Genomic DNA, 23,924 nt, shown 5'->3' with positions numbered 1-23,924 from the left:
CTGTTACATGGCTAATTGTGCTTTTGCCGATAAGCTTGACTGCGAGCAAGCTTCTTTTTCTGTATCTCCTTATTGCTTATGCTCCTGGCGGCCGTGGCACTGTGAATCGGCTCGCTTCTGTGAAACTGTTCCACTTCTGCTTTTCAAGTTATGTTGCAAAAGTCCGGTTGGGAGTTTACAACGCTAATACCTATAACTCGAGTAAATGTGAGACTCCTTGCATTGCAAATGCTTGTTTTTATTGTCTGGCTTGTTCCTGGATGTGGCGGTTAAGCAGGTGAGCTGGAAGTATACTGATCAGGCAGTGGTGTCTTTCTATGAGGACAAAGCTCTGTGGATGTGATTCCTTCAGCGTGCTCTGATAAGAGAGTTTGTGTATGGTAAATCTTCATTAGTTTTGAAGGTGAGATATAGTGAGCAATAATATTGTTGGTTTACATATTGGACCCATTTGATACTTGGGATGATTTTTGGATGCAAAACATGCTTTAGTAATTAAATGCGTCAGGCTGTGTGGAAGTGGTAATGGTGTCTGTTTTGGAGGGTCTATTGAGTAAGGTTTAATACACATCTTGGCAATGGGGTTGCTCTCAGCAGCTGCATTAAGGGATGGTTTTTGTATGGGCTTGGTTTTAGCAGGTACAATGGTACATTACCTCATATGCAAGATGCTGGGTTTCTGGCCCTGGGCTTAAATTGTCCCGATTTATATGGTGCATTTTGGTGTATTCAATTTGGAGTGTAGCCGCTGGATGAAGGTGAATTGACAACTAAAAGTGGTTGATGGTCGTTGGTAATTAAGCTGTTTAAAGATAGCTGTCCTCAATGTTTTGGCAGTTGGAATACATTTTCTTTGGTTTTTCTAGAGGCAGTTTTATAGCTCAGTTTTTATATAAGTAGCAGTTTCTTTCCAGCTTGGTTGCTAAATATGTATGCTTGAGTGACAGACATTTGTAGTATGGTATTGCGTTTTTGTGGACCCTGTCATTCACCTTTTGGCCGGCCATCTCTTTGCATGTTGTCATGGTACTTTCATCATGCTATGGACTATCCTTGCCCTAGCTTTGGAGACCTGCAGTGGAAAGGGATCAGTAAGACGAACTCACTGTTTTTTCTGTGAATTAAATGACCGCCACATTTCCGTATGGTTGGAAAACTGAGGCCCGGAAAACTGTTTCTCTGGGATTTTCTCATAAACCCTAAAATTACCCCTGCCTCCTCCTCCTCCTCCTCCTTCCCCACTTGATCCCTACAATTACCCTTGCCTCCCTTTACCTACCCCCTGAACCCTAAAATCACCCTTGCTTCCCTTTAACTATGCTTACACACACACACATTTTTTTTAAATCTATAATTGTTAAAGAAAATATTTACCTGCATGGTAAAGTTAGAAATACTTACCTACGTGATGGTTGCATGCGTTTTGAAGGTATGTGGAGTAGCTGGTTTCCCAGTCTACTGAAATGTCGACTGACATGTTGTTTACAAAAATATTGTCCCACTGAATGTAGCTATTCTTATTAACCCGAATGGGTCAATATCTATTGTAGCACCATACTACTAAAGATTATTCTTTTTTCTTTTTAATTGATACTTTAAATATGGGTCCGATCTGCCCAGGATTGTTATGCAGGAGATGGTGGGATGCCCTTTTAAGTAAACTGTGGCTATTAAACTCTGTGTTTATGATTACCAATTCACGATGACGCATGTTAATCCGAATTTATGGTTTTTTTATGGTGTTTGCAGTCTAGGTATATGAATGTCTTTTCAGGTGTTAGGTGACCTAAGATTCTGAACTACCCGTCCTTATTGTGGAGTGTGCAGTAATATGTGGTCCATACATTCTATTTTGGTGCATTCAGTTTGTTTCGTTGTTGATCTACTCTTGGATGGTGTTGGTTCTTTTGTCGGACAGCTAGCGTTTACGTTTTGGGGGGCTTTAGTAAAGTTGTCTGTGATAGGAATGGAATGAGAGCCCATTGTAAAGAGGAAAACTAAAGTCTTACAGATGGATTTAAGAATTGGCAAAGAGTGCTCTAGTAACTCCCAGAGATGGAGATATGTATGGGATGCTAAAGGTTGACATGGTGAGAGCAGTTTTAGGAAGGAGACAAATCCACTCACTGCGCAGAGTTCTTGAGGCAAACGTGCCTCATTTTTGTGAACGAGTGCATGATTTTTTTTTTTTTTAATTAATTTTATAATCTACATAATTTGCTGTATTTTTAAAAATCAGTTGGTTGTAATGTTGGGTATTCTTTCATTTGGTGTCTCAGTGAGTTATACGCCATCTTCACACCCCTCCCCTCTTTCCAATTTTGTCCTGAGAATGCATCCATTCTCCAAGGACCGAGTTTAACTTTTGCACTTCACATGTTCCAAGTACTTACCTATGTAACCTCTGTCCGCTGGGACAGAGGGCGTTAAGAGGGTGCAGAAAGGACTTTCAAACCGGATAGTCCCCTGCCTAAATATGTGCTATGAATTTGCCAAGAAGCAGCCTTCATAAGAACAGAGGACCCATTCTGCCAAGGCTGCTACTGCTGACTGCATTGTCATGCAGAGTGCCTATTCTATGTTAGGCACGACATCTGCATCTGTGTTCATGTTCAGAAAGCACTGTCAACCAGGTCTGTCAGGAAGAACGGGTCTGCAGAACGTTTTAATCCAAGCACATTTCACATACTGCTTTGGTATTCATTCTAAAGCTGAGGAATCTGCGGCTACATTATCCATCTGAAAAGTGTTACAGAAGGTAACTCCCTCTGGTGTATACTTCTTATCTGCCTTGCCAGCGTTGTGTAATAACAATTTAGAGAAAAAATGCATACATAGAGGTTCTTTTGGGCAAACCCTTTTCATCCATCTGTCAGTTCTACTGTCATCGGCTAATAGGTCGGCCCAATGCAGCCATTGTCTTTTTGCATTGAGTGACAGGGTGGGGTGGGGGGTGGTTTTTATTTTATTTTATTTTTTCCCTGGGCGCGTGCGCAACCCCTACAGAGTTCTCTTTCTGCCAGGGTTTTGGGCCACCTACATCGCACTAGGTAACCAAGGTTAGACCTACGGGCTTTTCCAACTTTTTATTTTTTATTTTTAATCTACAAAGGTCCAGGTGCCCACCTCTGGAGGATCTCCTTTCTACAGACATTCTAAAATGAATTAAACAGTTGTAGCACTGCTTCTGGTCATCACTGCAATTATTGCCATATTTTGTTGCAAAGTCTGTTTCTGAGACCTTTTCTACATGCACATGGACTATCCTTCTCAAAGCATAGAATACTAAATTTTTAAGTCACACCTAGCATACTTTAGATCCATCTAGTGATCTTTCAAGATCCAGGAAAGGTGGTTTTGACTGTCGGGTCAGACAACCAGACCATTTGTTTGCCGGGTATGTGTCTGTCGGTGGGAGGGAGGTTCTTATTTTTATCTCCAGAGTTTGCTTTGTTTTTTGTTGGCTGGTCTGACACCAGCCACCATGAGCAGGCACTCCTACTTCCAGCTGAACCCAAACGGTGATGAGGGGAGGGCCAGTCTGCATTGAATATGGCTGGTCCATCTTTAGAGTAGTACTAATTGCTATACTATAAAGTCTCCGGCATTTTGATGGTCCATGATGCGCTGTGGTCCTGGTTACCAATCAAGGTCCCTTGGGTTCATAATATACAGCTTGATGGCATGTGTGGCTGTAGATGCACATGCTCTGCATACTCCTGCCATCTAGTGCTGGGTCTGGAGTGGTGCAAGTTTTTCTTTGAAGAAGTGTTCAGAGTCACTCCTCCGTGACATTGCGCATGGGCATCGACTCCTTTGTTTTCTGTCCGCCATCTGGTTCGGACGCGTGTCTCTGATCTGTCTTCACTTGCTCTGGATTGAATTCTCTCTCATCTTAGTCTCTTTCGATGGTATTGTTATCGTTTGCTCTTCCATCTCAGCGCTCGCTTTGATTTAGTCGGGTCGGACACTGCCCGTCTACTCTTTGGGGTGCCGATGCCATACTTGGGCCCACCTTCCACATGGCACAGACTGACATGCCAACCTGATGGAACAGACTCCATTCCGCTTCTACCCTCATTGCCTTGCAAAATTCCAGCATCTTGTGTGCAATCTCAATCTGTGAGTACTGTGGTCCCTCCCGTCCACCACAAGACTGTTAAAGACTTTTCAGTCATTGGTCACCAGTCCGCCCACTGCCACCAGGCCATGGTTGGCACTGAACAGCTCCTTCCGGCTCTGCACCAGACCCATCTGCTAAGACCAAGGCTCCATTCTCTGCTACTAACACCCCCCCCCACCCCCACCGGACTGAGAGATCGACTGTTGGATTCAAGCCTCTGCACCAAGCCGAACACAGACTCCACTTTGGTGCAGACCAAACCGCACCAACTGAAATCTTCGTTGCTGAAAACATTGGAGCCAAGATTGTTAGGACAAAGGCTTGGGCAAATCTTCTACCCCTTCTCCAGTCGAGCCCATACTAGAAACCTTAACGCCGCTTCCAATTATTATAGGAGGGTACAGGACATATATTATTGCTCCACCTTCCTCCCCTGTACTTTTAAAAGTGAAGCGATCATTCCAGGCTTTAGACTTTCCTTCACCACCTAAATAGAGGACCAAAAGCAAGGTCCACCGTGTAGGCCTTCTCCACCACCTCAGCCTCCTTCCACCCCACCTCCTTCCCCTCCTCATTCTCCCACTTAACCTATACCGGGAGAGAACACTCCTCAGGGTTTTAGGTGGGCCTCAAAACTACCCAGACACTTCAGATGCTTATAATCCTGACCCTATCACCCAACATGCTCATCCTACTACACTTGTTTGGGGGAAGGCTTTAACTACTACTTGCACTGGGGCAACATTACCACGGACTAATGGGTTCTGTCCATGATCCAACATGGATACTGTTTGGCGCATATCACAAGTCCTCCCAATATTCCCCCTCGCCGTCACCGGCTCTCTCAGGAACACCTAACCATTCTCAAACAAGAGGTCCAATCCTTGGCTCTCAAAGGGGCCATAGAGCAGGTTCCACTACAACACCCAGGGACCGTAGTATACTCCCTACACTTCTTGATTCTTAAAGTATAGTTCTCTCGGGCCTATTCTTGACCTTCAACCATTAAATACATATTTTCAGAACATTTTCACATGGTTAACCTTCAGGATGTTATTCCACTTCTACAGCAAGGGGACTTTATGACCGGCCTAAATCTGAAGGATGCCTTCTTTCATATTCCCATTTGCCCTGCATATCAGAAATACTTGAGGTTTGTCATTGCAGGCAAACACTACCAGTTCAAGGTCCTTCCATTTGGGGTCACTACCACTCCCAGAGTCTTCACAAAGTGTTTAGCAGTATTTGCCGCACACATCAGAAGGCAAAACATTCATGTGTTTCCGTACCTTGACAACTGGCTCATCAAATCCAGCACCTTACATCAGTGCCAACACCACACTCAGCTGACAGTGGACCTCCTTCACATACTAGGTTTCACTTTCAACTTCAACTCTCCTCTTCAATCTGTTGCTCTACTGCCTTATCTAGGTGCCATCCTGAATATGGAGCTAGGGTTGCCATACCTCAACCAGGCTCGTGTTGAGTTTTCAGACTCTAATCCACCAATTTCAACAGAACCATACTTGAACAGTCAGGCCCATTATGTGCCTGTTGGTGATGGTGATCACCATAGTTCCCCATGCCAGACTTCACATGCGTCCTCTACAGCAGTGACTGTCTTGTCAGTAGTCTTGTCACAGGGGTCACCTGGAAGATCTAGTGTTAGACTGCCAAACTCACTGTTCTCTGCAGCGGTGGCACAACAACAACCTGTTGAAGGGGCGGCCTTCTCTAGACCCTGTGCTTCAGGTCACACTGACCAGACTCATGGACCGGTTGAAGCGCTCACCTTCAAACCTCACAGCACAGGGCTTCTAGGATCCAATCTCCAATCCCTACATGGCAATTACCTCGAGTTTTAGGCAGTGTTTCTTTTTGCTCCATTTAAAAAAAAAAATCAAATCTAGCCTACACCTCCATTTGAATACATTTCGCAGCCATAGCTGCATAGACAACATATTTCCCTGTTCAAAATCCTAGTCATTAAGGCGTTCATGGAAGGCCTTTAAAAGGGTAATTCCACGTAAGGTTAAAATGTGTTGATGCATGCTACTATTTCCCAAAAAATATTCATAATGGAAAGATCAGTGTCACCAGTTATAGAGAAGATTGAGAACATGAAAATAAACAGGCATAGGCAAAGCCAATAGGTCTGTGACATTGGTGATTATCCTTTTGGTTTTGTCAGTGTGTCTTGTTTTGACATTTTTATTTTATTTTTTTATTAAAAAAACTTTCATTGTTGTGGAGCCCTCACCATCATAACAAACATTGGCAAAAGACAAAAATACATTTGATCTAAACAAGCGCACCTTACCACAGTAGTTCAGGACACTGAACAGATCTACTTTGTGCCAATATGCTCCTTGTGAAAGAGTAGAATGAGGTCACTCAAAGTGAAGCCAGGCAATAAACTGAGAGAATTTTATCAACAGTTTTGAAAAACCAATTAGGGGTCCTGTTCTTAAAATCATATAAAGTGTACACAGTATATGTTCTTGCATTACATACATAGGCCAGGAAAACATACCCCTAGAAAATATTTGAGAACTGTGTTTTAGCATGAGCAAATATGCATGTGTACCTTTTCGCTCCTGTGAAAATCTGAGCGTTTACAGGTTCTTTCCCTCCAACCACTTTTTTCCTAACCAGGACAGTTTTACTTCTGCCCTTGTCAGGTGTAAATTTCCAACCTTTCTCTGTATGGGAAGAGCTGGTGAAAACCTCTTAAAAAATAAAAATAATAATAATAATTGCACATTATTAGGTTTGCACAGACTCAAAGGCATTCCAACCCTAGAACTATTACTCACCTCTATTTCCAGCCTCAGGAAGTAGATCTGCTGAAAGGTGCCAAAATAAGGGAGTTGCTAGTATTCAGACCCTGCAATAATATAAACCCTGGCATTATCAGAGCTCTTACATAATGATATTGCTGCCATAATTTGTCGATGTACTACATGGCGGCAAAAGGGCAAGTGGATTTTTTTTTTTTTTTTAAGATTTATGAAGAGACTTGTCCCATGGACAAGTAGATAATTTACAAAACTCCACTCCCCTGATCGTGGAACCTCAATATTGTGCTCACCAGGCTCATGGATCCTACTTTAAAACCACTACAATCATGTCCGCTTTCAATACCTTTCTCGGAAGGTAGCTTTCTTAGTTGCTGTCACATCACTTAGGCGTGTCATTGAGCTCCATGCACTAACCTTGGAAGAACCTTTTGTTCGGTGGCATGTGTAGCTGCAGATACACATGCTGTGCATAGTCCGCCGTCTGGTGTTGGGCTCGGAGTGTTACAAGTTGTTTTTCTTCGAAGAAGTCTTTTCGAGTCACGAGACCGAGGGACTCCTCCCACTTCGGTTCCATTGCGCATGGGCGTCGACTCCATCTTAGATTGTTTTCTTTCCGCCGTCGGGTTCGGACGTGTTCCTTTTCGCTCCGTGTTTCGGGTTGGAAAGTTAGTCAATCTCGGAAAAATTAGTCTGTATTGTTTCGTTCGCTATCGGGTTAGTTAGAACAAATCGACACCGAATCTTAAAGAGATCCGGTAGCCCTTCGGGGTAATTTCGATCATCCGTCGGGGCCTGGTCGGCCCGACCGCGTGCAACATCGAGACTGATGGAACGGACCCCGTTCCGATTCTGTCCTAAATGCCATAATAAATATCCTTATACCGGTCAACATTTGGTCTGTAACTTGTGCCTGTCCCCCGAGCACAAGGAGGATACGTGCGAAGCCTGTCGCGCGTTTCGGTCGAGGAAAAACGCTCAGAGACCGAAGAGCCAGGAGATTGCAGATGGCGTCCACGCCGACAGGACAACAACGGTTGGAGGAGGAAGAAGAAACTTTCTCCATCCACGAGTCGGATTCCGAAGAATTCGACGTCGAAGAACAACCAACCGTGAGTAAGACGTCGAAACAAAAATCACACGAAAAAACTGACAAAGCCCAGGGGGGCGCCACCGCCAACAGGCCATGGCTTAACCCGGAAAGTAGGTGACCGTCCATCGGCACCGAAAAAGGGCGAGCTGCTGTCTAAGTCATCCGACTCCGGTCGAGATACAGGCATGCAGCAATCTCAGGACCGAGAGAGTGACGCAGAAAAAATTCGTCACCGACACATCGGCACCGAAGTTGATCGGCACCGAGAGGGCACAACGCCGAAAAGAAAAAAGATCTTGTCGGAGCCGAAAAAATCCAGAGACACGGTTTCGGTGCCGAAACACCCGGCAACCGAACCGAAAACTGGTTCCTACTCTGAGGAACAGGGACTGTCCTCAACTAAAAAAAACAGATTTGAGGAGGAATTACAAACAATTGAGCCAGATCACATGCAAAAGCGGATCTTTATTCAAAAGGATACAGGGAAGATTAGCACTCTTCCCCCAATCAAAAGGAAACTTGACTTCCAGCAAGGAGACAAGCAACCACAAGCAAAGGTGGTAAAGAAGGTAACTCCACCACCATCAACTCGTGCATCACCGGCACAAACTCCACCATTAACACACTCACCAGCTCATACCACAATGAGCCAGGATGATCCGGATGCATGGGACCTCTACGACGCTCCAGTATCGGACAATAGCCCGGAGTCGTACCCAACTAAACCGTCACCACCTGAGGACAGTACATCATATGCACAGGTGGTAGCTAGGGCAGCCTAATTCCATAATGTCTCGCTACATTCGGAGCCTATTGAGGATGACTTCCTCTTTAACACCCTGTCCTCCACCCATAGCCATTATCAAAGCCTTCCCATGCTTCCAGGAATGCTAAGGCACTCGAAACAGATATTTCAGGAGCCAGTTAAAAGCAGAGCCATAACTCAAAGGGTGGAGAAAAAAATACAAGGCTCCGCCCACAGACCCTGTTTTTATTACATCACAACTGACACCAGACTCAGTAGTTGTGGGGGCAGCTCGTAAGAGAGCCAACTCGCATACATCAGGCGACGCACCACCTCCGGACAAGGAGAGCCGCAAATTTGATGCAGCGGGAAAAAGGGTTGCAGCACAAGCGGCAAATCAGTGGCGCATCGCCAACTCTCAAGCACTCCTGGCGAGATACGACAGGGCTCATTGGGATGAGATGCAACATCTCATCGAACACCTCCCCAAAGAGTTCCGAAAACGAGCGCAACAGGTGGTGGAAGAGGGACAAAGTATCTCGAACAATCAGATACGGTCTTCCATGGATGCAGCGGATACAGCTGCAAGGACAATAAATACTGCAGTCACGATAAGGAGGCACGCATGGCTGCGCACATTCGGGTTCAAACCCGAAATACAACAGGCTGTGCTCAATATGCCGTTTAATGAACAGCAATTGTTTGGGCTGGAGGTCGACACTGCAATTGAAAAATTAAAAAAGGACACCGATACAGCCAAAGCCATGGGCGCACTCTACTCCCCGCAGGGCAGAGGCACATTTGGCACATTTCGTAAAACAACTTTTAGGGGAGGGTTTCGAGGTCAACCCACAGAAACCAGCACCTCACAAACAAGACCACCTACCTACAAGGAACAATATCAAAGGGGAGGTTTTCGGGGACAATACAGAGAGGGCCAATTCCCAAGAAACCGGGGAAAATTTCAAGGTCCCAAAACCCCTCAAAACAAACAGTGACTCACCAGTCACACAACCCCTTCACACAACACCAGTGGGGGGAAGACTAAGCCAGTTCTACAAATCTTGGGAGGAAATAACAACAGACACTTGGGTCTTAGCAATTATCCAACATGGTTATGGCATAGAATTTCTCCAACTCCCTCCAAACGTCCCACCGAAAACACACAATATGTCAAAACAGCATATAGACCTTCTAGGACTAGAAGTTCAAGCATTACTGCAAAAGGACGCAATAGAACTAGTACCACGTCAACAAAAGAACACAGGAGTTTACTCACTGTACTTTCTAATACCAAAAAAAGACAAAACTCTAAGACCAATACTAGATCTCAGAACACTAAAAACCTACATCAAATCAGACCACTTTCAAATGGTCACATTACAAGACGTAATCCCACTGCTCAAACAGCAAGACTACATGACAACATTAGATCTAAAAGATGCGTATTTCCATATACCGATACATCCTACGCACAGGAAATACCTAAGGTTCGTATTCAAGGGAATACATTACCAATTCAAAGTGTTGCCATTCGGAATAACAACTGCGCCAAGAGTCTTTACAAAATGCCTAGCAGTAGTAGCTGCACATATCAGAAGGAAGCAAATACACGTGTTCCCTTACTTAGACGATTGGTTAATCAAGACCAACACGCTAACAAAGTGTTCACATCACACATTATGTTATACAAATCCTTCACAAGCTGGGTTTCTCCATCAACTATGCAAAGTCACACCTTTTGCCGTGTCAAACACAGCAATACTTAGGAGCGACAATCAACACAACAAAAGGGATAGCCACTCCAAGTCCACAAAGGGTTCAAACATTTCACAAGTTAATACAGGCCATGTATCCAACACAAAAGATACAAGCAAAAATAGTATTAAAACTCCTAGGCATGATGTCTTCATGCATAGCCATTGTCCCATACGCAAGGTTGCACATGCGGCCCTTACAACAGTGCCTAGCATCACAATGGTCACAGGCACATTGTCAACTTCTAGATCTGGTGTTGATAGACCGCCAAACATACATCTCGCTTCTATGGTGGAACAGTACAAATTTAAACCGAGGGCAGCCTTTCCAAGACCCAGTGCCAACATACGTTATAACAACGGATGCTTCCATGACAGGGTGGGGAGCACACCTCAATCAACACAGCATCCAAGGACAATGGGACATACATCAAAGAAAGTTTCACATAAATCACTTAGAACTGTTAGCAGTATTTCTAGCGTTGAAAGCATTCCAACCCATGATAACCCACAAATACATTCTTGTCAAAACAGACAACATGACGACAATGTATTATTTAAACAAACAGGGGGGGGACACACTCGACACAGTTGTATCTCCTAACACAAAAAATATGGCATTGGGCAATTCACAACCATATTCGCCTAATCACACAATTTTTATTCCAGGGATCCAGAACCAACTAGCAGACAATCTCTCTCGGGATCACCAACAAATCCACGAATGGGAAATTCACCCCCAAATACTGAACACTTACTTTCAAATTTGGGGAACACCTCAAATAGATCTATTTGCAACAAAAGAAAACGCAAAATGCCAAAACTTCGCATCCAGGTACCCACACAGGTACTCCCAAGGCAATGCTCTATGGATGAATTGGTCAGGGATATTTGCGTATGCTTTTCCCCCCTCTCCTTCCATATCTAGTAAACAAATTGAGTCAAAACAAACTCAAACTCATACTAATAGCACCAACATGGGCAAGACAACCTTGGTATACGACACTACTAGACCTGTCAGTAGTACCTCATGTCAAACCACCCAACAGACCAGATCTGTTAACACAAACAGATCAGGCATCCAAACCCAGCATCGCTGAATCTAGCAATTTGGCTCCTGAAATCCTAGAATTTGGACACTTAGACTTCACACAATGTATGGAGGTCATAAAACAAGCTAGAAAACCTTCCACTAGACACTGCTATGCAAGTAAATGGAAAAGATTTGTTTATTACTGCCATAATGATCAAATTCATCCATTGCATGCGTCTCCAAAAGATGTAGTAGGATATTTACTACATTTGCAAAAATCCAATCTAGCTTTCTCTTCCATAAAGATACATCTCGCCGCAATATCTGCTTACCTGCAGATTACTCATTCAACTTCCCTGTTTAGAATACCTGTCATTAAAGCGTTTATGGAAGGCCTAAAGAGAATTATACCACCAAGGACACCACCTGTTCCTTCATGGAACCTCAACATTGTCTTAACAAGGCTCATGGGTCCACCTTTCGAACCCATGCATTCTTGTGAAATGCAATACTTAACGTGGAAAGTTGCATTTCTCATTGCCATCACATCTCTAAGAAGAGTAAGTGAAATACAGGCGTTTACCATACAAGAACCATTTATTCAAATACACAAGAATAAAGTAGTTCTAAGAACAAATCCAAAATTCTTACCAAAGGTTGTCTCACTGTTCCACTTAAATCAAACAGTAGAATTACCAGTGTTCTTACCACAGCCAGATTCAATAGCTGAAAGAGCACTACATACATTAGACATCAAAAGAGCACTAATGTACTACATTGACAGAACAAAAGTAATTAGAAAGACAAAACAACTATTTATTGCCTTTCAAAAACCTCATACAGGAAATCCAATTTCAAAAGAAGGTATTGCCAGATGGATCGTTAGGTGCATCCAAACCTGCTATCTTAAAGCAAAGAGAGAGCTGCCTATTACACCAAAGGCACACTCGACCAGAAAGAAAGGTGCTACTATGGCCTTTCTAGGAAATATTCCAATGAACGAAATATGTAAGGCAGCAACATGGTCTACGCCTCATACATTTACTAAACACTACTGTGTAGATGTGTTATCTGCACAACAAGCCACAGTAGGGCAAGCCGTACTAAGAACTTTATTTAAAACTACTTCCACTCCTACAGGCTGAACCACCGCTTTTGGGGAGATAACTGCTTACTAGTCTATGCACAGCATGTGTATCTGCAGCTACTCATGCCACCGAACGGAAAATGTCACTTACCCAGTGTACATCTGTTTGTGGCATTAGTCGCTGCAGATTCACATGCGCCCACCCGCCTCCCCGGGAGCCTGTAGCCGTTTGGAAGTATATCTTCAACATTTGTACATTTGTAAATATATTACTTTAACCTTCATTTGGTACATACGTATTCATTCCATTGCATGGGCACTATTACTAGCATACACAACTCCTACCTCACCCTCTGCGGGGAAAACAATCTAAGATGGAGTCGACGCCCATGCGCAATGGAACCGAAGTGGGAGGAGTCCCTCGGTCTTGTGACTCAAAGACTTCTTCGAAGAAAAACAACTTGTAACACTCCGAGCCCAACACCAGACGGCGGACTATGCACAGCATGTGAATCTGCAGCGACTAATGCCACGAACAGATGTACACTGGGTAAGTGACATTTTCCTTCCAGATTCATAGGGATTAGGTAGTTCTGTGCACCAACCCTAAGTTCCTACCTAAAGTGGTTTCGCAGGTTCACATAAACCAGTCCATTGAACTACCCATCTTCTTTCCCCAAACTCATTCTGTTGCAGAAGGAGCTCTCCAGACGCTAGAGGTTAAGAGCACCCTTGTTTTATATTGACAGAACCAAAGAGTTTAGGAAAACTAAACCGCTCTTTGTAGCTTTTTCACTGCCTCACAAAGGCAGTCCAGTATCCAAATCTGGCATAGCTAGGTGGATCGTTAAATGTATACAAACTTGTTATGCTAAAGCAAAGACTGTTGCACCTAGAACATATTCTACTAGTGAAAAAGGTGTGCTGTGACCTTTCTTGGAAACGTCCCTATAGCTGACATTTGTAAGGGGGCTACATGGTCTACCCACCAGTGGTTCCCAACCTTTTGACATCTGTGGACCCCTATTGTATCATTACTGGAACCCAGGGACTCCCACTTAATCATTATTGGAGACCCTGCCCCACCCCCTTTTGCGTCATTACTGGAAGCCAGGGAATCCAGCCTAAACATAGTTGGTGATTTGAAATGCAAAACAATACTAAAAATCAGAAGTAAGCCTTCATCAAACACGTAACCTACCTGACTACACCACACTAACAAAACACCTCTGTGTGGGCGTGCTAGCAAGCCAGTGTAGGTCAGGCTGTGCTACACTTTCCCAGTCAACTGCAACTCCTACAGGCTAGCCACCACTTTTCTGGAGAGACTGCTTTTACAATCAATGAAGAGCATGAATATCTACAGACCATGCATGCCATCAAACGGATTACCCTGTAAGCATCTGTACGTGGTATGCAGTGCTGTAGATTCGCATGCATCCTCCCTGGACGCATGAGGCTTTTGCAGTTACTTCACCCTTGTAGATTTGTACAAATGTATTTAAACATCGCCTGGACATCTTTTTCCCTACACTTTCCTTTCTTCCACTCCATTTTCACCTACCTGCAGAAAAACTATTTAACAGTCTATTCCCATGCTCAATGTCCTAAAGAGGAGGAGTCAGTCAATCCTATGACTCTGAACACTTCTTCGAAGAAAAACAGCTTGCACCACTCTGGACACAGCACTAGATGGCAGATGGAATAATTGTGTAGAGCATGCGACTCTAGAGCACTACATGCCACAAATAGATGTTTACAGGGTAAGTAAAATAATCCTTATGCTCACCACTTCTCCAGTGAAATGGGCAACATGAAGCTCTAAATAAAACTAAGATAGCTGTCATATTGTTAGCATTATGGGTCACATTGGCATGCATTTAACATCTTGAAAACTGGGGGGTATTGGGAGCCGGGGAGAGTGTCCCCCATATTATGAAGTGCAGTTAACTAACTTTACAGATGAGTATCCAGTCCCCCAGGGCCTGCAGAGAGATCCTCACTTTATCTGCGAGTGATAATCCCGCAATGGGGTCTGTTAACACTTGGGGTTGATTGCCTTAACAATCTTAGTTAAGTGTAACTTTAGTTTAAATTGTATCTTCAGGCAATGGAACCATTGACTTTCCTGAATTCTTAACCATGATGGCAAGGAAAATGAAAGACACAGACAGTGAAGAAGAAATCCGCGAGGCCTTTAGAGTCTTCGACAAGGTAAGACGGCCTAAATGTAGGAAATGTGTATAGGTGTTTTTTGGGGAAGGTTATACCTGATTTACTAGTGTAACTTCTAATAATGCCCTGACCAGGGTCCCAATACGAAATTGCTAATTTTTAATACTACCTATTTGAACCTGTTGGTCACTCTAAACCTTTTGTGGAAAGTGCTTTTATGACCCTTCCCTGTTTTCGAATACGGAGTTCTTTTAAGGCTAGGTTCTCAATCCGAACATTTAACCTTGGTGTACCAGGATGTGTAGTGTCCAAAATAATCCAATTTCATATGTATTAATTCTCCCTTTTGTTTTGTTTGTTCCCTAATTGATGGATCTCCTACAGTTTTTAATTTGAGATGTTAACGTTTGTTTTAGGTGTAACCTGATACTTACAACTATTCCGTATTGGGGCGTGGGTGTTATGGGACATACAAACACATTGTCAAATATTACGTTGGATTTTTTCTTCACGCTCAGCCCTTCCTAACCAAACTTAATTCATTACTTCGATAAGCTAAACTTGCCTCCTCATAAAAGTACACCAGTGGCAGTACATCTTGGAGGAGGCTGTGAATAATGCACGTCTCCGTGTCCAACAAGATGGACATGGTGGAAAAAGAAATCGGGTGATAGCAGTTCTGTGCCAATCGGTTTTGAAGCGGGTATGGTGCACATTCCTGTAAGTAGGTAATGCTTATATTCTGACTGAAAATCCTAGACTCTTGAGCTCTCAAAGTGCACAAGTATCTGCTTTTTTTCTGTAGTCCTGTGAATGGTCTTCCACTTGCAAGTCTCTTGAGGTGTAGGTCTTACAAATACCCATTCGTCCTCATGAAAGTCTTCAAAGGCACATAAAATCCATTGGAAAATCCTTGTATGTAATGAAATCTTGAGGGCCAGATTATTGTGGGTCTAATATTTCTCTTTATTGGGTAAACTGGTTGTGCAGATTTATAAGCCGTTCTTGTGTGATGTGAAATCTCATCAGAAACCAGCGCCTACTTTATTGAATAGGTGTTCAGTCCTGAAGAACACATTTGAGTTGGCCTTCACAATCTAAGCTACCTGCAGCAAGTGAAACTGAAAGCCCTACAAGGCGTTTCATTAGTTAGTTTATTACTTTATTCTGCTAACAAAAACCTTACAATGTACAACAAATTACAGTAAAGAGATGTGTCACAAATAAAACCATCTAAAACCTGCTTAAAAACTACAAAGCACATCAGCACAAATATTTCAAGCTATTCTTTAACTGGATAGCGATTAAAAGTGGACTGTAACAAAGCAAATAGGCAGGCTGGAGTAGTATCACAAACATATACAATTAGGCAGTCCCATTATTAAAATTGCCAAAGTCATGAAGCACTTCAATTAAAACGTAAGCCTTTTATTACACTAATACATTTTATTTAGATTGAGACTCCCTCTTTTCCTAACAAAGCGGCTCGGCTTTAAACTAATCGGGCCAAGACACATTTCCAGAGACCCTAATCACTGTAGACTAACCATGCCTGTCTTAGTGCCCAATACCTGCAGCTAGCACAATTGTTAACAGAAAATGAGAAAGCAACGATCTATATGCTGAAAAGCATGAAGTAAATAGTGCATTGTCTGTCATCTTGGTTGGCTTAGGAACAGGGTGCCCTGTGTTTGCGCTTTGTTTTTTTTTTTACTTGTCAATCTCAAGGCCTGGTGGTGTTAGACTTTTTTTTAACTGAGTTTTGCACCCTCCTGACTGAATAACTATAGCCTGAATGAAGCAGCTGGCAGAACCAGACCTTATTGTGCCACATGGCTGCTCCAGTCCAGTGCAATCTACTGCAGAAGCTTGAGTCTTTCTGCAGTCTTTCACTAAATTCATTGTCTGGTTGGAGTTTGTCATGTTTTTCCTCCAAATGCAGTATCTAAAGGCAACTAATATCTGATCAAAAACTCACTTAACTCCTAAAATCCCCTCTTGTCCCCCAGTTATTTTTTTGTTGAACAATGAATAGCTAGGAAAGACTGTGGTGTACTGTTTTCTTTTTGGTTGTGTTTTAGGGACATCAAGTTGGGGGAATGTCTCAGTTGGTATTCACAACTTGTGAGTTCTACTGTCTGCTACCAATGCCTACATCTCGCTATGGACTGATTTACTGTTAAAGTGCCACCCTACATTTTGGTAACAGTGTACTGAACTAAGCATTATTTTAATGGTTTCCCCATTATTTTATTTTATTTAGGATGGCAATGGTTACATCAGTGCAGCAGAACTTCGCCATGTAATGACAAATCTAGGAGAAAAGCTAACAGATGAAGAAGTAGACGAAATGATCAGAGAAGCAGATATTGATGGAGATGGTCAGGTCAATTACGAAGGTAAGCTATTCAGGATCTTAAACATTGGCATGCTTTGGCCATATTGAATTAGTTTCAAGAATCTCCATAACACCATGGCTACAGATCATGTAGAAACCACGGTCCTCTTAACATTGAAGACCATAGACAATGGTATGGTAGGCTTGCATACTGCACTTATGATTAAGTCCTTCATACAACATTCAGTGCTTGGTGTTGTCATGCAGCCTCTGTATCCAAGATTGTGCCCCCTGTAATGGTGTCTCTAACTGAATGATAAGACGCAAAAAGTATAGTTGACAAAAGGTGTCCAGAAAACGATAAAATATCATCTGTACCAAGCAAATAAACGGCCTGATTGACACGTCTAAAAGCTTGGTGTTTCTAGGGGCATGCCTTGCCTGTCCAGAGGCTGCTGCCTTATTACATTCTATGCAGGAGGCCAGTCCAGGAGCAATGGACCTGTTAGTGACTAGGTAAGGAAGGCCCTGGGATATCAAGGTGTAGGGTACACGGGTCCTAAATGAGTAACCGTCTTACTGATTAGAAGCTGTCTTGCGATGTATTGCTTGGGAGTTTAACCCTTTTGCTGCCATACCTTTCCCCCTCAGGTGCCAGACTTGTTTTTTGGCTATTTGGGGCAGTTCGGGCTTAGGCCCTCATAACTTTTTGTCCACATAAGCTATCCATGCCAAATTTGCATTTATTTATTTTCCAACAACCTAGGGATTCTAGAGGTATAAGGAGTTTGTGGGCTTCCCTGGAGGAGACTAAGAAATAAGCCAAAATACAGCAACAATTTAGTTTAAAAAAAAAAAGAAAAGAAAATTGGGGGGGGGGGGCGGCAGAAGAAAGCTTGTTCTCCCCACCCCCCACCCCCCCTTAAATGGCATCAAGAAATGGTTTACAGTGCTAAAATCACTATCTTCCCAGCTTTCAGGAATAGGCAGACTTGAATCAGAAAACCACATTTTTCAACACAATTTTGGCATTTAACTGGGACATAGTCAATTTTTTCAAAAAAAAAATCGTTTTTTTTTTTGTGCTTTTAGTTTTCTTCCAGTTAGTGACAGATATGAGTGTGAAACCAATGCTGGGTCCCGGACAGCTGAACATTTCTGAAAAGTAGACCATATTCAGCAAGGGATCATTTGTGTAGATCCTTCAAGGTTTTCCTACCGAAAGTAACAGCAAAAAAAAGAAAATGAAATTGAGGTGGAAAAAAAAGAGCCGCTTCTGTCTACGTCGTCTTTAACTTTTTCCAGCTATTACTGCTTTTTTTTTTTTTAAAGCAATATGCTGTTAAGTCTGCTGGACTCTTCTGGTTGCAGGGATATATAGGGCTTGTAGGTTCATCAAGAAACCTAGGTACCCAGAGCCAATAGAAGAGCTGCACCTTGCAATGGGTTTTCATTGTATACCAGGTATACAGCAATTCATTTTGGTGAAATGTAGAGTGAAATATAGGTATCAAGGAAATCTTTGTATTTACAAATGGGCACAAGATAAGGTGTTGAGAAGCAGTGGTTATTTGTACATCTCTGAATTCCTAGGTCCCCATATTAGCATGTGAATTACAGGGCAGTTCTCAAATAGATGTATTTTTATTTTAGAAGCTACCAAACGCAGACATTTCTGACAACTAGACACCTGAGGAAGTCCACGTAGGTGTGACTTGTGTGGATCCCCCAGTGTTTTCTTACCCAGAATCCTCAGCAAACCTCAAATTTATTTATTAAAAAAAGTAAAAAAAAAAATCATATTTTTCTCACATTTCTGTGTGGGATCACCGCACCGGCACAAATTTCCTGCTTCCCAGTGTCTCTTGATAAAAATGATACCTCAGTTTTGTAGGTGGGCCAAGTGCCTGTGACAGAAGAGCCAAAAACATGTTGAAATTGAGGGGAACCAAAGCCGGTCCAAAAGGTGGTTTGAAAAAATATGTTTTTAGGCTGACAAGTGGGGCAGAATTGTTATTGGTGTAGATGCGACAATGCTGGGTGGAAGGAATTTTGTGGATGCCTGCAGATTCCGGAAGGTTCCATCACAAAAATGTGGGGAAAATGTGTGATTTCAAGCAAAGTTGGAGGTTTGCAGGGCAATGTGGGTAGGAAAATGGTCCAGGGTGCATGTGAAGCACACTACCCTGGACTCACCCAGATGTTTAGTTTTCAGATGTGTCTAGGTGTTGTAGATAATTCTACATGGCAGCGTCCCAAAGTCCAAACAGTGAGCCCTTGCCATTCCAAGTAGGACGATTTTGAGTTAGACAAGCTCTCATGGTCCAAATGTAAACCCAAAATATTCAAATGTCCTCTTGCTTGCCGTTGTGATAAGATGTTTTAGAGTGTGGGGGGGAGTTGAAAGACTGTTCCACCCTTCAGTTGGGGTGGGGGCATAACCATGCCCATACTGGTTGGTAGCCACCACTCCACTATTGAACTTTTTCAGTTCCCTGGCTTCCAGTAGGCTTTCTGCCCTCCTGGGTAGTGGATTGGGTATAATTGCCCCATATGCCCACCAGTGGGTAGAACAACTTTGTCCCCATTTATTTGTGGTGGGGGTTTGGCTGTACCCCCTCCACCCTGTTTTTTTTTTTTTTTTTTTTTTTTCTTTCCTTGAATTTTTTCCTGGTGGGCTTTCTGACCTAACCCCCCCCCCCCCCCCCCCCCCCCCCAGCCTGCAGAATTGTTCAATTGTGAAAGGATTGCTTTATATTTATCTTCCGGTCGCACTAGGAGTGGTCTCTGAGGTCAGCGCACAATTATCCGCTGATGTCATCGGACGTCACGGTGGGTGGTTGGTTTGGGTCGGTGTGGAAGCGATTTCCCCTTCCACCCCTGCCCATGGGAGGGGGGTGGGAGGCCCACGGGGAGTGCTGAGGCTCCCTCTTGAGCTGGGCGCGGGACTAGCTGGTCTCATCCTTGGCACGGCCGAGGGCAAGGCCAGCTTGTCCCAGGCACCCAGGGGTTAAGAACAATACTTTTTCAGTTTAGTGGCACGTTTTCTTATGATTGGTGTAGCACTTTCTGACCCATGTCGAGGTCGCAATTCAATCTGGAAGTTGAAGTGTACACTTCATTTGAATTTAACTAATTTGGTGATTTCTGAAGAAAAAGGCCATCTCTACTTAATGTGAGGAATTTCACTTGTATACAGATGAGTGCTGGTGTTAGATACTGTTGATGAAGATATAAAATTGTAAGGCTAGTGATGTCTAATTTTATCACATAAGCCAGGCATGGAATGGGCATGCAAAGAGAACTCTTCTTAAATGATCACTTAAGAGGACACTGACTGGAGAGGGACTTCAGTCACCTGGTAGAAGTGATTTGCCAGTGACCGGCTGAAGGTTGATTAGGTCCTCTTTCTATCTCTGGTTTGTAACCTTGCCACATCTACCCATATCACTGTATTTTTCTTGTTTTCTTGCCACCCTCATGCCTCTGTCCTTTGAGTCATTCCTCCTGACTAGGGAATAATGTTATTGAATTGTCAGTAGGTAGTGTTGTGGCTTCCTTGTGAGATGCTACTGGGATGTGTTCTGGAGACTCAACAGATACTGGTATAAAGAAGACTTGTTTACAACTACAATTTGGAGTTATCTGCGTTTATTTTTAACACCCAGCCCCATTAACCCCCTCACTGGATAGCCTAAAGATTGTGAATGTGAAGTTTGTATCTATTATCCCACCAACTCCATGTCCTCAACTACTATTGTGCTGTCTGACTTGTGAGACTACTTGTATCTGTCTGTCTGTCTTTTGGTGTGTGCATACCTGTTCAACTCTTATTCTGGCAAGCTCCACTTAAAGCATGGTAAGAGGAGTGGGGTCATGGAGAAACTGAATCCGAAGGAATCCTTACATGGCCTCAATCTAGACCTTGTGGTGTCTACTCTCCCCCCTCTTGCTTTGGGAGTCTAATGGGTTTGCCTCCAAGGTGACCTTAATGTTGCAGCTAAATGTGATCCCATTTACCGCACAGAATCCTGGCATTTATATTTTTGCAGATAAAGGTGCAAGACTAATTTTGGTGAAGTGAGGGAAACCAATTTGGGTGAAGTGGTGGGGGGACCGGTGGGGGGGGGGATTAGTTGTGAATGTAACTTGGTTTCACAACTGAGAACTTTTTCACTAGACTACAGGTGACCTTCCGTTGTCTGCAAGTAATGATTCTATAACATGATTCAAGGATCCAAAGACTGATCTGATAAAACGCAAGCAGATGTTTAGAGGCCGTTCCATGTGAGCATAGGTGTCTGTTATGCTGGTGAAATGGTATGTGCTTCATGAGGTATGCTGGGCCAGTGTTGTGTAAAGCTTTGTACGTGTGCGTGCTGAGTTTGAATGCACTGCATTTGTGAATGGGGAGCCACTGGAGCTCTTTGAAGTGGAGTGAGATGTGGGAGAGTCTTGCAGGATTCTGGATGGTCTGACATCGGTCTAGGAGCTTCTTGGAGATTCTGGAGTACATTGCCATAGTCTAGGTTGTTAGTGACCGTACTTCTGGTGCTCTGTGGCTCCACTAGGATGTTGAAACAGGCAGCACTCACTGTGTTGACTTGTGAGGTCATGTTGAGCTTGTCGTCTGGTACGATCCCCAGATTCCTTGTGTGGTCGATGGGTGCTGGTTGTAGCTCCCTCAGCCACCAGGTGGCATTCCATGGGGAGGTCTTCATTCTCAAGACCAATATTTCCGTCTTGCCAGAGTTGAGCTTCATGCAGTTGGTACTCATCCATTCTACTGAGGTCCTGCAGTTAATGAAGTTGGTTCTGGTAGTGGTTGTCTTGTCAGTCAGGGAGAGAATATCCTTCTGTGACGGAGAAATGGAGAGTAACTTGTTTCCATATTGCCAATGAGCGCAACTCTTCTTTAGTGATACAGGTGCACTCCCAAAAACCTGCTTACCTAGTAAAGGGCCTTTATGAAGGGAGTTTGTCCCTCACTGTTGCTGCATTGTCTGCGCCCGAGAGCTTGTGGTCTTGTAACTCTTCTGTTGAAAGCTTGAAAATCCGCCAACGCTGTAACCATCGATCAGATAGTATTTTTTTTTTTTTTTAAGTGGGGGGTGAGGTGGAAATGTGCTTTCACTGCTCATGTCCAACAAGCCTTTAGGCTTGACACCACTAGCTATCTTAATGTGCTGTGAAACCCTGTAAGATGTATAAAATCCGTAGTTTCCTCGGACCCCACTAACCTAGAATTCAAACAAGGATTGGTCTGAAGAGGTGGTAATTACTATAGAAGAGTAGCCTTTTCTTCAAACAGTGTATTGGGATCAGTGGCTGTTTTTGTTCACCACCCTCTTCCAGATCCCTATACTGGGTAATGCCAGGTCAACTAATTTGAGGGTGTAAACAGAACAGGATTCGCCATTAATGTAATTTATTTCAATTTGTACACTTTAACAACTGTGCATTCTTCCAATAATGTGTTTTCATTTTTCTTCTTTAGAATTCGTACAGATGATGACTGCAAAGTGAAGATCCCGCCCCTCCAACTCTTTCCCTCTAGAAGAATCAAATTGAATCTTGTACTTACCTCTTGCAAAAATGTTCATTACTCATTCTGTTTCTGTATAGCAAAACTGAATGTCAAGAAAACCTACTGTCCACACAAATCTGCATGTAATGGTTGGTGGTCCTGTTCCCAAAAGATCAAGTTAAGCATCTGTTTTACAGTCCAAATACTTGTTCGACCTTGATCAATAAGGAAGCACTTTGTGGACTCCTTAAAATTCCATTTGCTAACTACAATGTTTGGGCTGGCCGATTTTTCATGCATGCAGCTTTGACAATTGAGCACAGTCAGACCTTTGTACAAAAACGTCCACTACATTCTAGGGTGGATTCTATTTAAACTTGTAGTATACATTGTCATAGCTGGTTTACTTTCTAAATTGGTTTATACCTCAGAATGGTATGCAGCAAAATGGTTGAAGGGTGCATATTTTGAGAAATCCGGAAGGCTGAAAGGTTATTCTGTACTTGGCAGAGTGCTCCCAAAAAATAAAATTCGATGGCATGTCTTTTTAGAATATTGATTTAACATTGTCTGCATTGCACTGTAGTGAAAATGGTGATGGGCTGTCAGCAGTCCACACAATATTCAAATGAACCATCATCAAGGGAGCATCGCAGTACTCCTATTTTTAGGGTTCTGTAACATGACTTGGAGCTGGTGAAATACCGTGAATATCTGCAAAGGACTCTGCACAACAATTATACATGGCTGTTCAAGATATTACAATTTATGACCATTCCAAGTTGTAAATGATAGTCTTCTTTTCCAATAAAAGACCATTAACTTAAAATGTTGTACTAAAATGTATTCTTTTAAAAACTGGCAATTGATTAAAAAAAAACAAAATCTGTTACATGTTTGCATTTGTACATTTGGGTAATGGGGTCGTAATCTTGAAACAATTGGACTGTTAAGGAGAGATAGGAATGATGAGAGCGCTAGGCCTTGTCAACAATTTTTAGGGATTGAAATGTCTTGGGCATCCTTTGGCAAGTATTTTCAGTTACCTCTTAAATACATACATTTTCATGTAGTAGCTCTTTCGCAGATTTTACTTGCTCTATATTAAGGAATAGTTTTCATCTTTAAGCTATTAAAACAACCTTGATTGACCAGTATTTCCTATTGTTGGGACTGACCAAAGGCATTTCCTATGAAATCTGAAATTTTTATTGGTTACTAGAAATTGGGAAAAATGCGACAGTAATG

General features: G+C 43.0%; 1 protein-coding gene across 1 annotated transcript in view; it reads left to right on the top strand.

The window, feature by feature from the left end:
- CALM1 (calmodulin 1) overlaps positions 1-23,505 on the top strand; it is a 37,265-nt gene extending 13,760 nt beyond the window's left edge. The window contains exons 4-6 of the mRNA XM_069208188.1: positions 14,744-14,850; positions 17,075-17,210; positions 22,647-23,505. Coding sequence (XP_069064289.1) covers positions 14,744-14,850; positions 17,075-17,210; positions 22,647-22,675 — 272 coding nt within the window. The 3' untranslated portion in view covers positions 22,676-23,505. The remainder of the gene's footprint in view (positions 1-14,743; positions 14,851-17,074; positions 17,211-22,646) is intronic.
- The last annotated feature ends 419 nt before the right edge of the window (positions 23,506-23,924 follow it).

The sequence above is a fragment of the Pleurodeles waltl genome, chromosome 9 (genome assembly GCF_031143425.1).
Source record: "Pleurodeles waltl isolate 20211129_DDA chromosome 9, aPleWal1.hap1.20221129, whole genome shotgun sequence".
NCBI classification, from domain to species: Eukaryota; Metazoa; Chordata; class Amphibia; order Caudata; family Salamandridae; genus Pleurodeles; species Pleurodeles waltl.
Note: the sequence above shows the minus strand (reverse complement) of the source record. Positions and strands in the feature narration are given on the sequence as shown.